Genomic DNA, 26,819 nt, shown 5'->3' on the forward strand with positions numbered 1-26,819 from the left:
CAAATAAAATCTCAGTGGGTGACTTTGTATCTATACAATGTAATTATTTTTGTGACGAACACAAACACCATTTTATGATGTTGTACTACTTCTGTGCCACCAGAGAAATTCGCAATGGAGATTCTCAAATATTAAATACTAATAGATTCGTTTAATTTGACATTTCGAGTAAAGCAGAAAAAAGAAAGCATGTGGACAGTCGATTTATAAAAATTCTTTTCTCTAAGCAATGTATTGTGTAAACAAACACAAGAGTCGTCTGGTAAAGGAACCCTTGTGATAAATCAGTGCTTTTCATCGACACGTTACATGGGAATTGTGGTTTGTGAGAGCTCCAGAAAAGTAAAATAAAAGATTTTGCAACAAATTGACTATAATTGTTAGATCATTCAAGAGGCGAATTTCAGTGTGCAATATCCAAATTGATTAAAATTACTTTAAATCCAATGCTGACTTTTTTTGTTATTCACAGAAACATATATGTATACATACAAAGGAACTCCTTTATTGCCTTAGCTGACGGCAGAGATACCCCCGGTTTATAGGCATTTTCGTCGCTAACTACTAGCTACTACTTCTATTAGTTTAAACACAAATATAAAGTTTAACATTGCCTTATTGTCTGATATGACCGTTTTTTCTATTAAAACATTTTACTTTTTTCCGAAAATTATACATTCAAAACCGAAAGTATTTCTTTTATTAATATATCAATCAAAGTATTAGATTTTCTTCCATACTTTTGCCCAAACCGTTTGAAAATAAGTATTTTGTTAACAACATATCAAAGTTATCCTCCTTTGTGTATCTCTTAAGAAACATATTTGGAAAACCCCCATAGGCACATACACGCACCGTACATCTGCCTATCGTAAAATTGACGAAGTTGCCAATATCTTTATGTTTGTGTTTCTGTTATTCAACCGTACGAATTAAAAGATTTATTATTTTCAAGGATATGTTGACCATGTACATGTATACTGTATTAAATGCTTACCGTATATACGCTTCATAGCGTAAGTAAGCGTATTGAAGATAAGCAGATTGAAACTATATCATCAGTCTTGCAGGTAGGGGCGTTGGAAGTGAAATTGCTGCCTCACAGCATGATCGTTAAGGTGGCTTTAGGAATTGCATCTTTTCTATCGCCACGAACAGTCTTTTTTATCTGAAGAAGAGTTTTCGCTCCTTTCTTTTTTTAATCTGAAATAGAGCGTTCGCTCCTTTTTTTGGTTCTGTCCTCCAGTCTATTTAGATTCTGTTTCTGCCTATCGATCAATACAAAGTGAGTGGGACGACTGGTTCGCCTTTTCTCGGTGTAGTGTGACGGGCTTTGTTGTTCGGTGTCTTTCGCAGCATGGAAATATCACTATAAACAGAAAGTGAATGTTTCCATCATTACAGGAGACGCAATTCGAACATAACACATAAACAGGCACTAAACGCAACGTTCAGATTGCAAACACTGTCCTGGGACACCCGACTATTTATATATATAGCTGTTAATATGGCATTTTACAGTTGTTTATGCAGTCAGCAACCAAAGATATTTTCCTCTTGCGTTTGAACCGACCAGAGACAGTCCAGCCCAGAAAGAAGAAAATGATTTACGACGAAGAGAACGATATCCCAAATTAAGTTATCTTACAATCAATACAATTGGGTATAGGCCTATCACTAGCTCTACATAAGTAGCTAGCTAGCCGTACACTAATACCTGCAAGCCACGAAAGAAATATCAAATTATGGACGAGAAGTCAAAATAATCAAAACTTGCTTCAAGAATGGATCAAACTTCATTCCTTCTGTTCGTCTTGACATAGAAATAAACGGAAACAAACTTTAGATTTGGTAGCAGCTCTCCAAGCTGATTATTTCTTGTACCTTTACCAAATATCTACAAGAAACACTTCAAACTGACAATACTGTACATAAGGACATGGCTTAGAATTGTCAAATTCTGGATTGAACAGACAGTGGGTAAATTTTGTCCAAGAACTATACGTGTATTTGACAATCTGATGTTGTTCGACTTGGGATGATTAAAAATTACAATTTCTATCCTGGTAAAAAATACCCCCTAGATTCTACCCCACCCACAAATAACAAACACATTCATCTAAAACTGGGTATGACAATGATAACTAACAAAGTTCTTTGAAATTACGTCAGTATTATAAAACTGTAATCGAAAACAATTTTTACCTAGTATATTTTGTGGTTCCCTGCTATCATTTACATTACTAAGCAATATGCCGTCGTGTGAGTATTTTTGTATTCATTTTGTTTTCCAAACAAACATATTCATTCTCAACCAATGAAGCTTAGATTTTTGTTTGTTACTGTAAAGGAAATTTTATAAATATCAACCCATTTCAAATTATTCAACTGAACTAAGTCTTCCCATTAAGAGTAATGCTGAGCCTTTTACATTCCTCATCATATATTCAATTTTACATTTTTCAGAGTCAGGTATTTTCTGATAGCAGATAATAGACCATGATATTCTAAAAAAAACCAACATCACAAATGTAAAAATAACTGTGTCTCTATCTTTCATTAAATCATTTAATTTACTACAACATTACTGGAAGACCATGTGCGTTGTAGATTTAAGGCTTTGGCTTAACATATAAATTCATCCTCAATAGATAAAGTTGTTTATTATCCCCCGCTTTCTTCGAAACCGGGGATATAATTTGGGGTTGTCCGTCTGTCTGTGGCACTTCGTTTCCGTTCAATAAGTGTAACAAATGTAATCCGATTTTCTTCAAACTTGGTTTATGGTTAAATACCTTAAGGGCTCGGCCAAGTTCGATCGCGACTTTCAACGGACCCTATTTAGCGGAGTTATGGCCCTTTGCTTAAATTAAAAAAAAAAAAGTTAGTTTCTGTCACTTCCGTACAATAATTGTAATAAATATTTACCGTTTTTTTTCAAACTTGGTAACAAGGTTGAATTCCTTAAGTGCCTGGCCAGGTTCGATCAACTTTTTCAGTGGATGTTATTTACCAGAGTTATGGCCCTTTAATTTACTACAAATGTCATTTTTCTGCAGTTTGTGTGTAATAACTAACAAATGTTAAAACTAATATTGATAAAACTTGGTAACAAAGTTAAACGCTTAGCCAAGTTTGATCGCCATTTTTGGCAGATCTTAATTAGCAGAGTTATGGCCCTTTGATTTAATGGGGGAAAAAAGTCATTTTCTGCCACTTCCGTACAATAACTGTAATAAATATTAACCGATTTTCTTCAAACTTGGTAACAAAGTTAAATGGTAACAAAGTTAAATGTCTTCCTTCTGAATAAGACTTCAGTTTATTTTTTTATGTTTCAACCAAGGTTAAACCTTACCTCAATAATATTTACCTACAATATGTCCTGAAAGCGGGGGACGGAAATTGCACGAATTTGCTTGTTATTATCATAGAAATGATTTTTTTGAACTAAGCCTTAAAGATGCTCCACCGCCGACAGAGCATAAATGATATTCATCATTTGAACAATAATTGGTGTTTAATCGTGTGCATATATGTCTAATTAACACAGAAAATATAACATAAAAAATTATTTATAATTCTCCAAAAAACATTTATTTCAAGTAATAATTGCGAAAAGTAGATTTAAAAAAGACATAAAAAACACACACAAAAACGAAAAAATCTTTTCATAAGAATAAGAATCCCTTTTGTCACGCATCATGTAGTGTAGATCTATACAGTAACAAATTCTTCAAAATTATGATTGCGAAAATGTATATAAAAAACCCCAACCAAATTAATAAATGGATGACTCATGAATATATAAATACAATAAATATATCCGCATGGTTGAAAAAAAATTGTTTTGCACAATGTATGAAAATTCTTAAAACGTATTTTATTCGGATTGAGTCGCATATTTCTTTTTATAGCAACGCACTAAGTACTGACTACTGACGTACTTTTAAAAAGATTTTGTACAACTCATAATCTACAAAGAACGAACAAACTATATTCTGATTAATAAATACAATGCGGTTTGTCATGAAATTCCGCACACTTCTGATAAGTAATATGTAAAAAACTCAAAAAAGTGTTAAGCCAATTATTGAGTGTTACCCACAAATACCTCCTTATCAAAGGAGTTATGTCCCCTATATTTTGTTAAAGGAACGTTGATTGGTCGTTAATTTCAATGCTGACCAATCATATTCTGTATGACATCAGTAAAAGTAATGCAGTCGTCAACATGGACACGAAGAGAGTGATGTTGACACTTGTGCTTGTCATAACACTATTTATATCGCCATCTCATGGGCGTATTTTTGACTTGGATTTGAAGGTGATATTTTGAATTTCAATAACACCGATTTGCTTTTTGTTTAAAAGGATTTGTGATTAATTGGGAATATCCCCGGTTTCGTTAACGAATTAATTTCTGATCTTGTCCATGACAGTTTTGAAACAAAAATAACATAAAATACTAAAAAAAATGACAATTTTTGACTGCAGCACACATGGCAATTGTTTGCCATGTTGATAATTTTTTGAAGTTACTATTTCTGAATTGATCTTGGGAACAGCCCCCTCAAAGTTGTGAGAATTAATTCTATGATCGAAGTATCCAACCACAGGAGTCTGCATCTGGGTTTGAACAAATGAAATGTCCTACCCCTACTATATAGTAGGGGTAGGCTCTTATATTTGTTTTCAAACCAGACGCAGACGCCTGTGATCCAACCAATTAAATTTGATTGCGTTACTGACTTCTATGATTTCAGTTAAACAGTTTTTTTACCACTTTCGGGATGGTGTCTGTCTTTGGATTTTGGAAAATTTAAATGTGTAACAGGAGAGGAGAATATGCAGCAGCCAAACCAGGAATCAAACCTGGGACCACCAAATACTAGCCAAATGCTCTACCGACTGAGTTATACATGGTCACCGATAATCGATCCAGTTCAATTCCCCTATATCCTTCCCTACTTTCTTCAAATCTTTCACTGAAGACACAATAATTGCATTACAGAAAAGTTAATATGTGTAACAGGAGAGGAGAAAATGCAGCAGCCAAACTAGGAATCAAACCTGGTACCTCCTAACACTATAGCCAAATACTCTACCGACTGATCATGATCTACATGGTCACAGATAATCTACCCAGTCCAATTCCGCTATATTCTTCCCTACTTTCTTCAAATCTTCATCCACTGAAGACACAATAATTCACAATTTTGCATATCCTCTGCTATGCATACTCCTAATGCTTGAAGCAGGGGTGACAAGCTTGCCAATTTTTAACAGCAGAGAAGAAAATGAAGTAGCTTTCCATAACATAATGGAATCGACCGATCAGCGGTTTCTTTAAGTTTATCAGACATTATTTTGCTGATTGTTGACTCTTATTTCTGAAAGCATAAAAAATTTCTTTGATGCTAAAAAGCAACATCAGATAAAGGCTGAAAGAAAAATGTGATACTGTAATTTTTTTAGCTCTAACCAAGATAACATTAATGTATATTTACAATTTAGGTATTGATTATACCCTTTGTATAGTAGAACCATAATTTGAAGCTTCCATAATAAAATGGTATTTTCAGTAAAAAAATTTTCCTAGTTTTAAATATGGTGGTTTGGTTACTGCAAAAAACAAAAATGTGAATTCAAGTAGACAGAATACAAGTTAAAGTGAAGGCAGATCAAATTAAGTGTTTCAGTGGCTTTGCAATTTGTTTATCTGTTTACTGCACACATCATTATCACCCTGCATGCATGATGATTAGTCTGGGTCATGAAAGCTTGCGTTAGGAGTTGTAAATATTTGGTTTAGATGCATTTCACAGCTGATTTGGGCAAAACATTTGTTTATTTATGAAAAAGAGGAAGAGGTAAATGTTTTATATAGCAACGATCCCAACTTCAATAATGTAACCGTCAGCATAGGGTAAATCTAGATTTCCAATCAGAAGTTGGAGGTTATAGACACAAGGTAATGTTTCAAATGTGTCTCATCATGCTATACCTCTAGTCTAACAATGTTGGAATAATGTAGCAGCCAGACTGGGATTGAACCTGGGAGCTCCAAACACTAGAGCCAAATGCTCTACCGACTGAGCTACTGGGTCACCAATGATCTACACACAGTACTTGGTCCAATTTTATGACATATGCGACAAAATCACAATTTATTAAAGATAATAAATTGTGAATTAATAATAATAAACAGGTTATATTTGTATAAGTTATTTCTATTTGGCAAATTTAAGCCTTAATTGAAAAGAAATAGATAAATTAAGATTTACTTGGCAGATTAGTTGATCATCTTAGAACTGCCAAGGGCCAAGGTTTAAAGATGTATTTTACCTGTTACCTTTTCTTATAGAAACCATCAGTTAGTTGACTGCAGTTACATTGTAATTAATGCACATCTTAATTGTTCTTGTAACTGGTTACTGTCTGGTTGTGCCATATAAAAAACTAGGGGGAAAAAATAATGGTAAAGTGTACCTTGGCAACTTAGAAAGTGTTATTAGGATGGGGCTTCATGTTTAGCATGCATGGTAAAGTGAACAGTCTGGCAAGGATGGCTAAAGTCGGTAAAAATGGTGTGAATGTATCCAGTATAATTTCTTATGAAATAGAAAAATAAAATCTCTCGCCAAAATCTGTCTGCGTGCGAAGAAATTAATTTAAATTATAGGAATCCTAAAACGTCCTCCCGGCTGACTATGACCGTGGTTACATTTGCATGCAACCTCGCTTTCAATGCTTTCAACTTTCCTTTACTTTAATGGTCAGAACTGGGAAACGTAAGCAGAACTTGGCCGTCGTATTAATATGTGAGAACTTTTGGAAGGCCAATGAACGCATTTAAACTGGTTTTCTTTGCCCGACTATTCACTTTAAGGAGTTCCACACGTCCACCACTCACTGGCTAAATAAATCTTTAGTGTTGAATATTTAATTTGAATTGAAAAAGGCAAAACCTGAGACACAGTTATATACATTTTGTACATATAAATATAGGATTATAACCATATATATAGCTGTATGTACATTTTTTCCAGAGATTAAATTATGGTAAGTAGACTTTTCCTGTCATTGAAATTTTCATTGTGTTTTAAAAACAATTTAAAGGGCAATTACCCTGTAGCTTTCCTGTTATCAATCATCCATTGTAACCTACATAGGCCTAATCTGTAACATTCTTCAACAATGGATGTTTTTATGTATGTTTTGTGTTTAGCAATATCATTGTATAATTTCATTGATAGAATATATCGACTGGTCAGCCAGTCATGTATATATATGACAGAAAGAAATAATTCAACTGTGGTCATCTAAAACTACTCACAATAATTATATAATTTCAAAGCATATCCTGATGACGTTTCCTGAGTCCTGTCTATTTAAGAATTATTTTCAATATATTTTGGATTTATGAAGTCATAGATCAAAAATGGAAGGAAATTTTTCATAGACACAAATTAGGCATTGGTTTTCAATATTACATCCAATCTTGTCATGCCACAAGAGTTATTATATGGCTGCATACATGAGCTTTATCGGTAGAGCATCTGATTCCAGGATCATGAAACAGTCTCAGACTTAAAATTTTGCTTAGCCAATCAAAAATCACAACCTTTTTGTAACATCATCTGTGATTTGCTAAGTCTATAAAAATACGACTGTTTTTGATCTTGGGGCCAGTCTAGTGTTTGGAAATTTGGGTTTGAACCCCATCCTGTCTGCTACATTTTCTTCTCTCCTTTATAACAGACATGGATATAATGAATGTTTTGAGGCACCTGCTGATAGTGAAACAGTTCACTATCAGTGATAAAAACATATTTTTGAGTACCGGGGTATCGGTTTATCTAAATGTGTTCTGCACTTTTAATATTCCTGCGGGGCTTGTCAAAATTTTTAATACCTTAGGCCTCAATACTTTGTTGTATTTGGAAATGTATGATCAAAATATTTGAGTTATTAATTTTGACTGAATTTTTAAAATCATACAAAATTGCTGCTGATATCACAATTTCCTTTGGAATTATATTGCTTGGTCTTGACAAAATATCTAGATATGTTGACTTGTGCATATATTCCCCCATATAATCATTGACACAATTAATGCAGTATCAGCTAAAGCAAACTATATCAACAAGAACAAGTATGGAAGATCAAGGAATGTTAAGTTAAAATGTGAAGGCCTAGGTAAACTACAAGATGATTCTATGTGAGACAATTGTGAACTGTTTGTAGCTCACACGTACTGTATACAAGCTGTAAGTCAGAATTAGCAGACTCGCGGAAAAAAAACCCAACAATTCTGCATACTCAGTATTGAAAGATTATGAAGCATATCTATGACATAATATATTCTGAGCTATATATGCTAAGTATATATATATATAGACTGTGTATAATTTATTCTTGATTTTATAACATTTTAGGCAGATGATCGTCGAGAGATACCCCTAAGTACTTTCGGGTTCCTGAAGAAAGGAACTTTGGTTGTCAATATGACTGCATTTGCTGTTGTTAGACCTGATGATTTTGATTACAAAGATGCGGTGGTAACTATTCGTACAAGATTCAATGCATCAATTTGATTCAAAATTTCAATTTTAAATTGATTTATTTATTTTCAGATATTCATATGCACAGAAAACATTTTATGAAATAAGATTTATTAGGTCATCTGACCCGAAGGGTCAGGATGACCTATAGTCATCATGTTTCGTCCGTCGTCGTGCGCCGTCGCCGTGCGCCGTGCGCCGCCGCCGTGCGCCGTGCGCCGTCCGCCGTGCGCCGTCCGCCGTGCGTTAACTTTTCACATTTTGAACTTCTTCTCAAGTTTGACCAGTGGGATTGAGCTGAAACTTACCTGAAATGATCCTGAGATGGTCCCGACAAAGTGTTGTTATTTTTCGGGTCGATCCGAAATCCAAGATGGCCGCCACAGCCGCCATCTTGAAAACACATTTTAAACTTCTTCTCAAGTTCTACCGGTGCGATTTGGCTGAAACTTGCATGAAATGATCCTGACATGGTCCCGACAAAGTGTTGTTATTTTTCGGGTCGATCCGAAATCCAAGATGGCCGCCACAGGCGCCATCTTGAAAACACATTTTGAACTTCTTCTCAAGTTCTACCGGTGCGATTTGGCTGAAACTTGCATGAAATGATCCTGACATGGTCCCGACAAAGTGTTGTTATTTTTCGGGTCGATCCGAAATCCAAGATGGCCGCCACAGCCGCCATCTTGAAAACACATTTTAAACTTCTTCTCAAGTTCTACCGGTGCGATTTGGCTGAAACTTGCATGAAATGATCCTGACATGGTCCCGACAAAGTGTTGTTATTTTTCGGGTCGATCCGAAATCCAAGATGGCCGCCACAGGCGCCATCTTGAAAACACATTTTGAACTTCTTCTCAAGTTCTACCGGTGCGATTTGGCTGAAACTTGCATGAAATGATCCTGACATGGTCCCGACAAAGTGTTGTTATTTTTCGGGTCGATCCGAAATCCAAGATGGCCGCCACAGCCGCCATCTTGAAAACACATTTTAAACTTCTTCTCAAGTTCTACCGGTGCGATTTGGCTGAAACTTGCATGAAATGATCCTGACATGGTCCCTACAAAGTGTTGTTATTATTCGGGTCGATCCGAAATCCAAGATGGCCGCCACAGGCGCCATCTTGAAAACACATTTTGAACTTTCTCAAGTTCTACCAGTGCGATTTCGCTGAAACTTGCATGAAATGATCCTGACATGGTCCCGACAAAGTCTTGTTATTTTTCGGGTCGATCCGAAATCCAAGATGGCCGCCACAGCCGCCATCTTGAAAACACATTTTGAACTTCTTCTCAAGTTCTACCAGTGCGATTTGGCTGAAACTTGCATGAAATGATCCTGACATGGTCCCGACAAAGTGTTGTTATTTTTCGGGTCGATCTGAAATCCAAGATGGCCGCCACAGTCTCCATCTTGAAAACACATTTTGAACTTCTTCTCAAGTTCTACCGGTGCAATTTCGCTGAAACTTGCATGAAATGATCCTGACATGGTCCAGACAAAGTGTTGTTATTTTTCGGGTCAATCCGAAATCCAAGATGGCCGTCACAGCCGCCATCTTGAAAACACATTTTGAACTTATTCTCAAGTTCTACCGAAGGGATTTGGCTGAAACTTGCATGAAATGATCCTGACATGGTCCAGACAAAGTATTGTTACATCTCTGGTTGATCCCAAATCGAAGATGACAACCATGACACTATGTATAATTAAGTTCCTATATTTAAAGGCCCTTGGGCCTCTTGTTTGAAATAAAATTTGTTGAAAGAAATTGAAAATGATCCTGACATGATCCTGAAATCAAAATCCATGAACATAAACACTAAATGAATCACTTTTGAAGACATTTCTTTATGGTTGACGTATATCATTGTCTAATGGAAATGTTTCAGTTTGGGTTTACTCTAGACAAGAGTGGCAGCAAAGGCATTTCAAGTTACATGGTATGTATTATCAAATAAAAAAAGTTATTTATACAAAGTTCATAGTGAGAAATGATGTTAGAAAAACAACACAATATAATCACTTGAGCACAGCCTTATGCTCCTCTACAGGAAGGAAATGTTATGTCAGATCTTGTTTCTGTTTTACAGGAAGATAACCAGGGAAAATGTATCCTGAAATCACCACCGTCCAAGGATTACACCGACAGCTCCGTCTCCATCGTCTTCTTAAAGATGAACTTCAGGAAACTTGAGTAAGTTTACAGATGGTTTTAGCCTAATGCTTTGATGTGTAAGATGGTTTTAGCCTGTACAGTTAATGTGAAGAATTAATTTTATATTGTAACTGTGATGATAGGAGTAACAGAAAGGTTTTGGAGAATAAAATATTTTTTGTTGAGGTATATGACCAGATCAGTATGGATCCCTTGTCTGACCATGGCTAGCTTGCGTGTTTTACTGACTTAACAGAACCATATATGCCAATTCAAGTTTTAAAGCAGAATCATATTAGTTGACCCTGAAAACAAGAAATCTGCTGGTAATAATTGTGACCTCAATGTGTTACTAAAATCCGAGTGTTACTAAAATCAGAAACATCTGGTAGATATCTCAATATTGTAAAGCTTAGATTGCTATTTTCACACTATATATTTTTCGCAGTTTGGCATGAAATTAACATGGTTGTGAAAATAATTGATCAGTGAAATAATAATAAGTACAGTAGATGAATTATATTATACTCTTGTAGTAAAATTGTTAAATTTTGATTCCTCAAAATTTGATTTTACCAGTTTATATTAAAAATTAGGATTTTTTTTTACCATCCTAAAATATCCGGCTTTACGGTATATGACTCCACGTATTTAGAGATGGTAAATCAAAGTCTAATATGATTTATTTTCTGTAGGATGACCTTAGTAAGGAGAGGGAAAGGAATTGAGACACTGTTAATCACAGACAATGCAGATCTCATCAACAGTCGACTAGAGCCTTCTGTAATGTCTAGTGAGCCTAAGGTCCGCCTGGGAGACCAGCATCTTGTTGGTACTAAGACTAAACGGGATGCTGGACCTCCACCCTCATCAAGCACCTTAAGTAGCTTACCAAGTAGTAGTCCTACACCCAAGCCTAAAGAGGATGTAAAGGCTGTCTCAAAAGAAAACAAAGAAGAGATGAAACAGGGATCAACAGATACACAGGAACCTGTGACCCCAGCTTCAATTGATGCAAAGGGACCTGCGAAACCAGCTTCAATTGATACACAGGAATCAGTGAAACCAGTTGCCACTGATACACAGGGTCCTGCGAGATCTGCCGCAACAGATCACACAGATAATACAACAGCTAAGAGCGGGTCAGTGGCAGTGCAGAAGAAAATCAAGATGTACAAGAAAAAGGATGGAGAATATACTGCCTTTGTAAGGATTTTAACTTGTAATGACTGACTAATGATAATGTGAAAGAAATATATTTATAGTATATGCATGTCTGATTTTGGCTTAGGATACAGCACAGAAATGCTACCAGCATATCATCTTTCACTCAGAATTTAGACAACTAATCTTTCAGAAACTTGGCCTTGTATTAGATTTTTTCAATGAATTTATTTTTTTTGCAGAGGTTAAAAAGTTCCTAGTATCAAGGTCACTCTTACATCAAAAAATGTCAAAGATGTCAATATTTTACAAATAGGTTTGTTTTTCAGATAAACTTTTGCTCAGTAATAGATCAGTAACATTGCCACATATGGTGATATTGTAAATTACATGCAACTTCTGCCTTCAATTAATGCCAAATACAACAAAAGGTATGAGAACTATGTAGTGATGAATTGTGACAAATCTGATGCTGGCTCCAGGATAAAAGTATAAATTGTGGCTCCATTTTAAGAAATACCAATTCTTCGCTGTTATGTAGTGTCCCGTTAAAAGGAGGCCCAGTAGGAAAGTTTTATGAAGCCATTATGTATGGAGACTGTATGCTACAGTGTAACTTCGAGAAACCGAACCTTCTCAAAACCGATCACCTCTAGAAACCAAACATGGATGTCTTGTACAGAATGAATTTAAATAAAACTTCCCAAAACTGATCCCTTCCAATTCCGAATACTGGATTGATTTTGAGATCGGAATAGTCAAATGTAACTAAAATACACTTCTGAAAACTGGCCTTACCTGAGCGACACTGATACTTGGCATTGAGGTCTGATCAACCGACTGTGAAATACACACGTACCTGTATCAATAGTTGTATGCCATGTCCTGGGGCATGTATACAGGTGTGAAGGCTATAGGTATATGTACACGGTAATTATACCAGAGATGGTGGTGTAATTATTTAATCATGTCTATTGTTAAGATATTTAACGAAGGTCTACCATGTGCACTGGCAGTTTGTTTACTGTAGGAAAACAAGCAGAGCTAGTAATAAACAGAAAGTTTCGTATTCAATTTTGAGAGTCTCACACAGGTTATTTATTTACTTATGTAGGCTACCTAGTTGTCGGATAACGTAAATTATCTGTATAAAGAAGCCGAAGCAATGTATTGTTTTGTCATATAATGCCCGGCATCGACTGATCATCGTGTAATTAGACCATATTTAATTTGATTCTTGACGTAACCGGAAGCGTTCGGCTGTATGTAGGTTAGTTCAGACGAGAACATCCCCAAGAATATTCACACAGCTAACTACATTTATAAGCAGTAACAAAGTCAAGATTGTTGTAATCCATTCCTTTTAATCGTATGATTTTCTCTTTTGTGATAACAGTTACATTAAAAATTAATATTGGTCAGTTATAACGAACACTAGGCAGTACAGTGTAGTGTAGAAAACGACTTACGATCAATAAAATCCCGATCGTAATGATCGATATTCGGTTCACTTCTCTAAACAGAACTCTCCCTAAACCGGCCGATATTCTATGCACCGACCATGATTAATATTGGTTTAGGGAAGTTTGAAAGTATTGTTGGTGTATGTACTGTTGATTTTCTGTATTTTATTTGACAGTTTGGTGTTGCTATAGATACAGAGGAGGAGGAAGGTCTGTACAACCTGTATTTCCACAACTGTTACAACTACCCAAAGGAGTTGACCGATGTCCATCTGATGGTCAGTAACACAATCTTTCAGATGCTTTACTTTAGATCAATTGTATAACTTGGAATGTTCTGTACTACACGTGTAACACGATGGCACTAACACCATAACAAATTAATGAATTTCTCTTTGCTACAGCTGAAGATCACAGAAGCTAATGCAAACAACTACCTATCTGCTGGAGAGGTGCCCATACCTAAACTCTTCTTTGGTCTCTTTGTTTTATACGTTCTGACAGCCATTGTCTGGTCAACAATTCTGAAGAGGGGCAGGTACGTATACTTGTAGGGGTAAAACAGGGGACATGGTAAAAAAAGAACTTCAGATATTTACATTCAGGAATGAAATCTCATGACTTGATAGCATTTTAATACCATTTGAAGAAGAATTGCCAATGATGTATCTGAAATGTAATGTTTTACAAATATTCAGTGTAGTTAATTAAAAATATCTATTGATTTTTGTGATCATTTGATAAATATCTGGTTTTTTCCAGTGATGATGTGTACAAGATCCATTACCTCATGTTGTCTGTGATCATGGTGAAGAGTCTTTCATGTCTGTTTCGTTCGGTAAGTATTATAGCGATACTGCTTATTATTTAGCAAAACCTATAAATAGTTTCTATCCCTTTGATGTTCCACACTGCTCGGTGGTAAAACCTTTTTGATTGGTTTGCCAATCAGTGATCATTACAAGATTGATAGCAAACATTTGATCAGCATATTATATTTCGAGTAGATGGAGTTTGACCGAAATATTTATTAATGAATATTAGCATTGTTTGGGACTTACCACAAGCATATTTGGCTAGCTATCATGAACAGCTATATAAACTATCAATTTCAATAAAATTATATTATGAATTATACCATTATTTTAAAACACATGTTATCTGAAACTTCACATCTCTATTACTCTGTTTCTTTAAACACATGAGATCGTTGAGATAGAATATATGTAAGCCAAAATGAATTGCTGTAAATATTGAAAAAGCACTGTTTCAAGTGTTTGTGATGCAAATCATCGAGTTTCGCTATGATAATTTTCTGTTTAGGGTCTAGTTAAGATAGTTCTTTTTTACAATGTTGTATTCGAATAAGGTAATCACATATAGATCAACGACCATTACGTATACAAATGTAGAAAGCCTACATTAATTACTCATCTTTCATTAATTTATGAACAAATTAGTTTTATGTTTGTCTTTTTCTACATGTATGAATACGTTTTATACTACTTGACACCTAGATATTAAAATTGATGCTTAAAAATATTTATATATTCAGGTTACAGGATTTTTTATATATCTATAAAACACGCATGGACCTTTCACGTCATAACTATGGTTATTTGTACCAGAAACATATGTTTCTAAATTCTGATTGTAATTGATAGAAGGTTAGAAAATTCATACATCAAGATTTTGACAAATCACAATCCCCGCCCCCTGTTGTAAGAAACTATTTTTTCAGGTGTTCACTGATTGGTCTGACAAATCACAATCTAGAAAGTAGGATAGTATCCCCGGGCTGTGTGACATCAAAGCGGATAGAAACTATTTTTTTTTGTGGACAAGGATTGTTTTCATTTTTTTGTTTTTTTTCAAAAGTTTTCAAAATGTAAATCGTTCATTGGATAAAACTATTAATACCAAGTCTGTTACGTTTCCAAGTTCTTTTGCTAAATAATTGAAAAGAAATGTACATCTGGATTGTTTCTATACTAAACCCTGTGGACAAGGATTAGGGTCTTCACCTAGACTATGTAATTGGTGGTTACTACACTTGTTAATCATAATATTTGATTAAAACATCATTTGTCAGTATCATGTGATCAGTTGATCTGGCCTGCTTTATAGTATGAATAGTACAATTCAGTAAGATATTTTCAGTAAAAAGGAGTAAATAGGCTGTCTTACTAGCTTTCCTTGATTCAGTATGATTCAATAAGATAGCACTATACTATCAGTTAAATAAGAATATATACTGTACACCAATCTTTTATCAGGTCAACTTAATTTCATGTTTTCACAGTGATTTAGTTTCACTATTTTATTTAGAGTCATGCAGTTGTACTGTATTAATGCTTCACATTCCAGGATTTTCATGATTTCTATTAGCTTATAGAATATGCTAAATTATATTGCACACAAAAATATGTTAGTTTTCAATAGGCTGTCCTGCTTACTATCCTTTACAGTATGATGTAGTAAGTCGGTATCTGTTCAGTTATTTTCTTGATGAAATAATAAGTGTGTGGTATGTGGTGTATAAAGAAAAATCATACCTTAATCCATATGATTGGCTTTGCTGCTCCTGCTGCCCAATCGTAGTTAAATCTTCGTGGTTTACAATAGGCTGTTGTATAAGAAACATTTCTACTGTTTAAACCTTCTTGATTTAATCAAATATTTTGGAATGAAACATATTTCATGTCCATGTGAAGTTATTATGACAGTAAGTTTCTATAAAATAAGCTGTACATGTATTAACATTATTATTTTCTAGATCAACAGCCATTTTATCTCCGTGGAAGGATTTCATAGAGAAGCTTGGGCAGTTCTCTACTACATTGTCTATCTGTAAGTACATGTATAGTGATGGCTTTGTTTGGTGAATGTCTCTTCAAACATACAGTGGCCATAAAAATTGCCATGTCTAAGTTTGTTGATTCGACCTGGATATTTCTGTCAAGATTAACTATTCATATTATTCCTGTCATATTAACCTCAAAATAAAGTAGGCCTGGGGAACATTACCATATTTTACTTACTTTACTATAAGTTATTATTAGACATGTACAAGTTATTTTGACTTCTGAAACTTTAGTATTCACTGATGAATTTGGTTTAAAATATATCTCTATTTAAAGGACCAAAGGGGCTCTGCTCTTCTCCACCATCTTACTCATCGGGGCAGGCTGGGCTTTTGTCAAACACATCTTGTCTGTCAAAGAAAAGAAGCTGTTTCTTATCATCTTACCACTACAGGTATGTATAGTATGTACATCAATGTAGACCGTCAGTACAGAGCAAAATGGTTCTTATAGTGTTAATCTCACAATGGACCTGTGTATAACACTGGATAATAACTGTAAAATAAAAAACAATTAAAAAAAGTACTGACCACTTTAGCCTCTACAGTCGCTCTCTATATATACAGACAAGAATTCCAGCAGACTTGTTTTTACTGAGTAGTAGTACATACAATGTATGTGTAGTAATTGGTCACTGCTGCAATCTTCTGACAGTTGTTTTAGTATCACTGTAATGTTTTGTAGGTTCTGGATAACGTAGCCTTCATCATAGTAGAGGAGAGTCAGGAGGGTCAATCTGTTTACACCATGTGGAAGGAAGTGTTCATCATCATCGACCTGCTGTGTTGTGGTGCTATCCTCTTCCCTGTTGTGTGGTAAGGTCAAGGTCATACCCACTTTCATCATTCACCTCCTGTCATGTGATGCTCTCTTCATCCCTTTTATTTTGTAAGGTTAAGGTCACTCTCATTGTCATCATTCACCTCCTGTCATGTGATGCTCTCTTCATCCTTGTTATTTTGTAAGGTTAAGGTCACACTCATTGTCATCATTCACCTCCTGTCATGTGATGCTCTCTTCATCCTTGTTATTTTGTAAGGTTAAGGTCACACTCATTGTCATCATTCACCTCCTGTCATGTGATGCTCTCCTCATCCTTGTTATTTTGTAAGGTTAAGGTCACACTCATTGTCATCATTCACCTCCTGTCATGTGATGCTCTCCTCATCCTTGTTATTTTGTAAGGTTAAGGTCACACTCATTGTCATCATTCACCTCCTGTCATGTGATGCTCTCCTCATCCTTGTTATTTTGTAAGGTTAAGGTCACACTCATTGTCATCATTCACCTCCTGTCATGTGATGCTCTCCTCATCCTTGTTATTTTGTAAGGTTAAGGTCACACTCATTGTCATCATTCACCTCCTGTCATGTGATGCTCTCCTCATCCTTGTTATTTTGTAAGGTTAAGGTCACACTCATTGTCATCATTCACCTCCTGTCATGTGATGCTCTCCCTCATCCTTGTTATTTTGTAAGGTTAAGGTCACACTCATTGTCATCATTCACCTCCTGTCATGTGATGCTCTCCTCATCCTTGTTATTTTGTAAGGTTAAGGTCACACTCATTGTCATCATTCACCTCCTGTCATGTGATGCTCTCCTCATCCTTGTTATTTTGTAAGGTTAAGGTCACACTCATTGTCATCATTCACCTCCTGTCATGTGATGCTCTCTTCATCCTTGTTATTTTGTAAGGTTAAGGTCACACTCATTGACATCATTCACCTCCTGTCATGTGATGCTCTCTTCATCCTTGTTATTTTGTAAGGTTAAGGTCACACTCATTGACATCATTCACCTCCTGTCATGTGATGCTCTCTTCATCCTTGTTATTTTGTAAGGTTAAGGTCACACTCATTGTCATCATTCACCTCCTGTCATGTGATGCTCTCTTCATCCTTGTTATTTGTAAGTTAAGGTAAGGTCCAAGGTCACACTCATTGTCATCATTCACCTCCTGTCATGTGATGCTCTCTTCATCCTTGTTATTTTGTAAGGTTAAGGTCACACTCATTGTCATCATTCACCTCCTGTCATGTGATGCTCTCTTCATCCTTGTTATTTTGTAAGGTTAAGGTCACACTCATTGGCATCATTCACCTCCTGTCATGTGATGCTCTCTTCATCCTTGTTATTTTGTAAGGTTAAGGTCACACTCATTGTCATCATTCACCTCCTGTCATGTGATGCTCTCCTCATCCTTGTTATTTTGTAAGGTTAAGGTCACACTCATTGTCATCATTCACCTCCTGTCATGTGATGCTCTCCTCATCCTTGTTATTTTGTAAGGTTAAGGTCACACTCATTGTCATCATTCACCTCCTGTCATGTGATGCTCTCCTCATCCTTGTTATTTTGTAAGGTTAAGGTCACACTCATTGTCATCATTCACCTCCTGTCATGTGATGCTCTCTTCATCCTTGTTATTTTGTAAGGTTAAGGTCACACTCATTGTCATCATTCACCTCCTGTCATGTGATGCTCTCCTCATCCTTGTTATTTTGTAAGGTTAAGGTCACACTCATTGTCATCATTCACCTCCTGTCATGTGATGCTCTCTTCATCCTTGTTATTTTGTAAGGTTAAGGTCACACTCATTTCATCATTCACCTCCTGTCATGTGATGCTCTCTCATCCTTGTATTTTGTAAGGTTAAGGTCACACTCATTGTCATCATTCACCTCCTGTCATGTGATGCTCTCCTCATCCTTGTTATTTTGTAAGGTTAAGGTCACACTCATTGTCATCATTCACCTCCTGTCATGTGATGCTCTCTCATCATCCTTGTTATTTTGTAAGGTTAAGGTCACACTCATTGTCATCATTCACCTCCTGTCATGTGATGCTCTCCTCATCCTTGTTATTTTGTAAGGTTAAGGTCACACTCATTGTCATCATTCACCTCCTGTCATGTGATGCTCTCCTCATCCTTGTTATTTTGTAAGGTTAAGGTCACACTCATTGTCATCATTCACCTCCTGTCATGTGATGCTCTCTTCATCCTTGTTATTTTGTAAGGTTAAGGTCACACTCATTGGCATCATTCACCTCCTGTCATGTGATGCTCTCTTCATCCTTGTTATTTTGTAAGGTTAAGGTCACACTCATTGTCATCATTCACCTCCTGTCATGTGATGCTCTCCTCATCCTTGTTATTTTGTAAGGTTAAGGTCACACTCATTGTCATCATTCACCTCCTGTCATGTGATGCTCTCCTCATCCTTGTTATTTTGTAAGGTTAAGGTCACACTCATTGGCATCATTCACCTCTGTCATGTGATGCTCTCTCATCCTTGTTATTTTGTAAGGTTAAGGTCACACTCATTGTCATCATTCACCTCCTGTCATGTGATCATCCTTGTTATTTTGTAAGGTTAAGGTCACACTCATTGACATCATTCACCTCCTGTCATGTGATGTCTCTCATCCTTTTATTTTGTAAGTTAAGGTCACACTCATTGCATCATCACCTCCTGTCATGTGATGCTCCTCATCCTTGTTATTTTGTAAGGTAAGGTCACACTCATTGCATGTGATGCATCTTCACCTTGTCATTTTGTGTTGCTCTCCTCATCCTTGTTATTTTGCCCCTAAGTAACTCTGTCTCTTCCCTCCTGTCATGTATGCTCCTTATACTTGTTATTGTAAGGTTAGGTACACACACTCATTGCATCATTCACCTCCTGTCATGTGATGCTCTCTTCATCCTTGTTATTTTGTAAGGTTAAGGTCACACACATTGTCATCATTCATCACCTCCTGTCATGTGATGCTCTCTTCATCCTTGTTATTTTGTAAGGTTAAGGTCACACTCATTGTCATCATTCATCTCCTGTCATGTGATGCTCTCTTCATCCTTGTTATTTTGTAAGGTTAAGGTCACACTCATTGTCATCATTCATCTCCTGTCATGTGATGCTCTCTTCATCCTTGTTATTTTGTAAGGTTAAGGTCACACTCATTGTCATCATTCACTCCTGTCATGTGATGCTCTCCTCATCCTTGTTATTTTGTAAGGTTAAGGTCACACTCATTGTCATCATTCATCCTCCTGTCATGTGATGCTCTCTTCATCCTTGTTATTTTGTAAGGTTAAGGTCACACACATTGTCATCATTCATCTCCTGTCATGTGATGCTCTCTTCATCCTTGTTATTTTGTAAGGTTAAGGTCACACTCATTGTCATCATTCACCTCCTGTCATGTGATGCTCTCTTCATCCTTGTTATTTTGTAAGGTTAAGGTCACACTCATTGTCATCATTCACCTCCTGTCATGTGATGCTCTCTTCATCCTTGTTATTTTGTAAGGTTAAGGTCACACACTCATTGTCATCATTCACCTCCTGTCATGTGATGCTCTCTTCATCCTTGTTATTTTGTAAGGTTAAGGTCACACTCATTGTCATCATTCACCTCCTGTCATGTGATGCTCTCCTCATCCTTGTTATTTTGTAAGGTTAAGGTCACACTCATTGTCATCATTCACCTCCTGTCATGTGATGCTCTCTTCATCCTTGTTATTTTGTAAGGTTAAGGTCACACTCATTGTCATCATTCACCTCCTGTCATGTGATGCTCTCTTCATCCCTTTTATTTTGTATTTTTGCTTTCATAATTCATACATAACATTTTATTTCCTGTCCATGATAATGAGGTTTATTAACATCAGTTTAGACTTCTGTTCTTATTTTCAGGTCTATACGTCACCTGCAGCAAAGTGCTAGAACAGATGGCAAAGCCGCCATCAGTCTACAAAAACTTAAGTTATTTAGACAGTTTTATATCATGGTAAGTTAACATAAACTCATCCACTAACTCTCTCACTTAATGTACATGTAAAGAGAGGACGTTTGTTGTAATTATGTCTACCACTCTTCTTTTGTAACAATGTAACAGATATCAAATGTTATGTTTGTAAACAATAACTACTAACTGTTAAAGCCTATGATACTAGAAAAACCAGAAACTTTTTTTCCCACACATTTCAGAGTACATAGTTATTTTTTTTTTAGCTCACCTGGTTCTTCGTGCATCCATCAACATTTCCTTTAAATTACTACTAGTCATAGAGTTTTGCATGGATTGTAACCAAATTTGGCCTGAAACATTCTTTGGGGAAGGGGAATAGAGTTTGTATAAATTTTGGCTCTGACCTTCAAGGGGCAGGAGGGGCGGGCCCAATAGGAGAAATAGAGGTAATTCCTTTAAATCGCTACTAGTCATAGAGTTCTGCATGGATTGTAACCAAATTTGGCTTGACACATCCTTGGGGAAAGGGTAATAGAGTTTGTTGAAATTTTGGCTCTAACCCCCCAGGGTCAGGAGGGGCGGGCCTGATAGTGGAAATAGAGGTAAAATATTTAAATTCCTTTAGAAGAGAAACAATGAACCTGTATTCAGAATATTACTTGGCATTACAAACCAGGTGAGCGATACAGGCCCTCTGGGCCTCTTGTTAGAAGTACATGGGATATCAGAGTGTTTGTATTATTGACAGATTTGAATGGAAGTACGTGTACCGGTATATAAGTTCTGAAATCAGTATTGATGTCAATTGAGATTTAATGAAAAGAGCCATAGAAGTGTCTTAATTTTAATTTTATTTTAATTTTCGTAAGACTTGGTCAGCAAAATTTGGTACTTAGGGTCTAGTTTCATAAAATCTCAAGATATGAATTTAATAATCTCTTCTCTGCAATTACAGGTGGTGTGTTACATTTACTTCACACGGATAATAGCATATCTTATAAAGGTAGGAATACTTTGTACAGTTAATAGCATATCTTATAAAGGTAGGTTTACTTTGTACAGATAATAGCTTATCTTGTAAAGGTAGGTTTATCTTGTACAGTTAATAATAGCATATCTTGTACAGTTAATAGCATATCTTGTAAAGGTAGGTTTACTTTGTACAGATAATAGCATATCTTATAAAGGTAGGTTTACTTTGTACAGATAATAGCTTATCTTGTAAAGGTAGGTTTATCTTGTACAGTTAATAGCATATCTTGTAAAGGTAGGTTTACTTTGTCTTTGTACAGATAATAGCTTATCTTGTAAAGGTATGTTTACTTCAAACGCATATATTAAAAATGTTTATAAATATCATATGGATGATAATTTGATTGTATATGTCATCAAGAAAGATTTATTTTTAATAGTTTATCTTTAAAAAGTAAATCATATAGATAATAGCATTTCTTTTACATTTGTATCTCTATCACCCATAAATACCAAAATTAGATATAAAAAGACTTTAGTTTTGTATTGGATCTCCATACTGTTGAGACTACTACTGTATAGATATATGTTGATTTTGTAGATTACTGTACCATTCCAATATGAGTGGGTTTATGACCTGTTCCGGGAGACAACCTCCTTCCTGTTTTTCATAGTGACTGGTTGTAAGTTCCGCCCGGCGTCCAATAACCCATACCTACAGGTGCCCCAGGACAGTGATGACGAGCTGGAGATGGACGAAGTGTAAGTTTATACCTCACCTGGCAAGGAGGGCTTCTAAGCTTATGTCTTGGGGCCTCATCTGTCGTCTGTCCAACTTTCAACATTTCTTTTAAATTGCTACTAGACATGAATTACTGAATGGATTTCAACAATACTTTGTCAGAATTGTTTTTAGGAGGGAAATCAAAGTTTGCTTAAACAATGACTCTGGACCCCAGGGGCCATAGGGGTTGGGCATAAAAAGGGAAGTACATGTAAAGACAACTCCTTTAATTCACTGCTAGTCATATGCACTGAATGGATTATAACCTTTTGTCAAACATTTTTGGAAGAAGGAGATCAGATTTGGTATAAATGGTGACTGACCTCTCTGATGCTGGAGGAGAGAAAGGGAACCAATTTTGAATTAATTATGGTGTGTACCTCTCAGGGCCAGAGGGGTGGAGCCCAAAAGAGGGAATATAGCGAATACTTTTGAGTCTTGTATGAAATAAATATTCTCTTGTATAACATTTCTGGTTTTGAAAAGCCAGATGAACATACATGCCTTCTGAGCACAGGGACCTGGCACGAAATTTTTTAACCAATAGTATATATATATTATAGTATCAAGGGTATGAACTCGGCGGTCGAGAGAAACGGACCTATTTTTTTTAAACCGTGATTATTTTAATGAATGGGTTCTATACAACATTGACGGATATCTTACCTTAAAGAGAAATAATTTATCTTTCCATTGAGTGCTTGATGAACAAAATTGGCCAAATATTGACAAAGTTATGGCTTGATGAATGGGGAAATTTATGAAAAATATGCCAGGTAGACATCTCCCTGTCCAGTCGAAATGTCGTCTCGCGGCTCTAATGGGTACCTCATTAACCAAGCCAAAATCACAAAATCTACGCTTGTGGTGGTAAACAGTTGTACCCATAACTGTGTTCCATCCACAATCTCCTTTGGAGTGTTTCATGACCTGTACTTTGTAGATGAACTCCATTTAAACATTGTGTAGCTCACTTACTTTAACCGTCACAAGGTAAGATATCCGTACTTGGCCAATGTTGTATAGAACAGATTTTTTAAAATAATTATAGAACGGTTTTAAAAAAATTAGGTCCGTTTTTTTTCGGCCATCGAGTTCATACCCTCGATACTATAATATATATATGTATACTGTTAGTTAAAAAAAAATCGTGCCAGGTCCCTGTGCTTCTGAGCCTCTTGTTAGGTCCTCTCAGGCCAAGAATTAGGATTGACTATAGTCATGGTGATTCATCATGTGCAAAATTTTTTTCCAAAAACCTTGCTTCAAATCTTACTCCTGGATTTTATTTTAAATGCTATATCTATATCTACTTGAATAATAGAGTTTACATATTCATACTGTTTTAACAGAGTAACAGAGTCTGCTGCCCTGGACACAGTAAAACGAGTAAATCAGAAAGAAGAATCTAGTACTCAGCCTAAACAACGAGAAAGTAGCCATGAGTATGATTAGAACCCCGATCCCGGTCCTGGGTACTATTAGAACCCCGACTCCAAATAAGAGATTTCCTAAATGTGTATTTTACTGAACTGAAGCTGCAAGAGATTGGTTGAACTGTCATAAATGCATTGCAATGAAAAATCAGTTGTAAACTGTATTTTTAAAAAAAAAGAGAGATAAATTAAGTATTGAATCTGAAAACAGTGAGAAATCTCTGACAAAGGAGATGATGATTTATATATGTCTGCTGTTAAAGACATACAATGTACTTGTGTACCTAGAGAAGACTTTTATATTTCCATATAGATGATTCTCTGGTGCAGCTTTTCCCCATTTGGGATTATGTAAATGTTGTTAATTTATTGATATATCATGGGGAAATAATGGTTTGAGACCATACTGTGATATGAGTCTCCTTGTATAGCCTTTCTCTGTGGACAGGAACAAATCCGATGTATCTTCAGTGTGTTTGTCTTGTATCAGCCAACTGTGATGTCTGGACAGAGTGGGAGATCTGTATAGAGGGATAGCGGGAATGTGCATTGTCTTTATGCTTGCTTGTGTGTAATGACCTAGAGTTTTGAATGGATAAATAAATCAGTGTGAATGCGTGAATGACAGACTGAATGAATGAGTAAACAATTTTTTGAATGAAAAGAATATCTGAAGTCAATTATATATAAAACAATAAGTGCTTCACATTTCAAATAATTTCTGACTCCAGATACAATGTAAAATTATGCATCATGCTTCCATATTACCTGGGTCGCGATGGCTAAGATTTCCTGACATATCACCACAAGACCTCCACAACTTACTGATCAGTGTTTTTTCTTAGGGGTACTCCACCATCTAAACCTGGCACATCCTTAAATAACTCTGGCTGTTAGTAGTATAAAACCAAATCCATAGAACCGTGGTGGAAAATGGTGGAAATGCCAGTTGAATTTACTTTTAACTGGGTCAATTATAAGATTAACTTTTTTGTAAATTATTGGATATTAATACATTTGAATAAATATGTATGAATTAAACCTTTGTGTAGTATTAATGGTGATTATAGAGAACTAGTTATAAACATTGCATGTAGTTCAGTGTACTCTGTATAGGTAGGAAACTGCAGCAAATCAAATTATTATTTTTTTTTACCACTGTTACTTGAAATTAAATTTAAATGGTATATTATTAAGTGGTATATATAGAGCTCCAGTACTTGTCTGATAATCTATCTTAATTTTAGGCTATCAATATTAAATCTGTGCGTCTTATTGTGTGCATGCAGAGTTGAAAATTTGGAAATTTATTCTACAAGTACTGTATGTACATTATGTATATCGATATAAATATAAACTTTATTTATTTTACATCGATTACGAAACAAGCTATACAACTTATGTAAATCACTCTCGATGGCCCGGATGTAAGCGCGCGAGGGATCTTAGTGTGGGAGGAAACCTGAGTGCCCGGAGAAAACCCACGTGATTGGGCAGGTGACCCCTAACCTTTTCACGTCCGTGCCGGGGATCGAACCCCGGCCGGCTAGGTGAAAGGCGAGTGGCTTAACCACTACACCACCCGATCACCCTATGTATATCGATGACTCGGGTATCGTTTATTGAAGGCTTTCTAGTCAAATCAGGAAGTTTTTAGGAATAGGAAAGTAGTGACAAATAAATCATAAAGGAAGCATTTGTTGATAAAGCCAATTAATATACATTGTATGTAACTTAATGAATCATAATACATTTCATCTATTTTTTGTTACATTAATTAATGATAATTAGAAAAACAATTTTATTATTATAATAAGATGATTGATGCTATTAGATATGTGATGGAAATACAATAATTGTATACATGAGTTAGTAATGTGATTGAATGTGATAACATTATTGTATGTAGACATACAAGTATTATGTACAAGTTAAAGTGTTTGTGATGATTCATTGTATTTATGATATATTTGATTGAGTTAATGCTACTGTATGAGATTTGTCTATATAGCAGAAATCTTATGTCAACATCGAAAAGTGTACGTACGCTAAAAGCCTCATTCGTACTTTTAAGTTACTATGCTTTGCTTAGATACGAAGGGGCAGATAACTCAGTATTATATAGACCAAATACTGATGGGAAGAGCGAGAGAAAATTTGAGAGAATTATTAGAGAATAATGATTGAGAGAATGGACCAAATTTTACTCTAACGTACTGAAAATGAAGTATCTTACCAAACTGTATATGACTGAATGCGATAATCTGTAATACATGTAAATACATGTAATTTGTTTTATGTAATAAAATGTATCAAATGGTTATTACTCTTGTGTGGTAAGCATTTGTTTCAAACTAACCAAAACAAAAGCAATTGTCTCCCCTTATTAGCTTATAGGTGTGTGCAGGTATCTCGTTTCTTAATCATATCTTTGGTGCTTCAGAAATATAATGGCACAAACTATAAATTACTGTAATAATCTGCCCTTTGACGGTTAGGTCAAGATCACTTTTGACATATCAATTGGTACATGTGCACTTACACATTGGTTTTAGGCCACTAAGTATATCCTTGACTAACAGTTTAGAAATAATGGTCTGAACTATAACATATGAAAGAAGCTTAAATGTTTCCTTTCATTCGAGGGGGAGATAACA

General features: G+C 35.6%; 1 protein-coding gene across 1 annotated transcript; it reads left to right on the top strand.

Annotated features, from left to right (window-relative positions):
• Positions 1-4,177: 4,177 nt before the first annotated feature.
• On the top strand, positions 4,178-26,485 carry LOC138320909 (protein GPR107-like). Its single transcript, XM_069264213.1, has 15 exons — positions 4,178-4,327; positions 8,442-8,564; positions 10,461-10,511; positions 10,662-10,765; positions 11,422-11,932; positions 13,530-13,631; positions 13,758-13,891; positions 14,116-14,191; positions 16,130-16,203; positions 16,494-16,611; positions 16,902-17,032; positions 20,916-21,009; positions 21,926-21,973; positions 22,544-22,704; positions 24,079-26,485. The coding sequence occupies exons 1-15, from the start codon at positions 4,181-4,183 to the stop codon at positions 24,179-24,181; spliced, it is 1,977 nt and encodes a 658-aa protein (XP_069120314.1). The 5' UTR covers positions 4,178-4,180; the 3' UTR covers positions 24,182-26,485.
• Positions 26,486-26,819: the final 334 nt, after the last annotated feature.

This window comes from Argopecten irradians, chromosome 4 (genome assembly GCF_041381155.1).
Source record: "Argopecten irradians isolate NY chromosome 4, Ai_NY, whole genome shotgun sequence".
In the NCBI taxonomy this organism is placed as follows: Eukaryota; Metazoa; Mollusca; class Bivalvia; order Pectinida; family Pectinidae; genus Argopecten; species Argopecten irradians.

Bases quoted from the DNA above. Each gene is read 5' to 3' on its own strand.
- LOC138320909 (XM_069264213.1), top strand. From the start codon at position 4,181: ATGCTGACCAATCATATTCTGTATGACATCAGTAAAAGTAATGCAGTC. The intron at 13,632-13,757 runs GTCAGTAACACA...TCTTTGCTACAG, and splicing joins TGACCGATGTCCATCTGATG to CTGAAGATCACAGAAGCTAA. The intron at 13,892-14,115 runs GTACGTATACTT...GGTTTTTTCCAG, and splicing joins ACAATTCTGAAGAGGGGCAG to TGATGATGTGTACAAGATCC.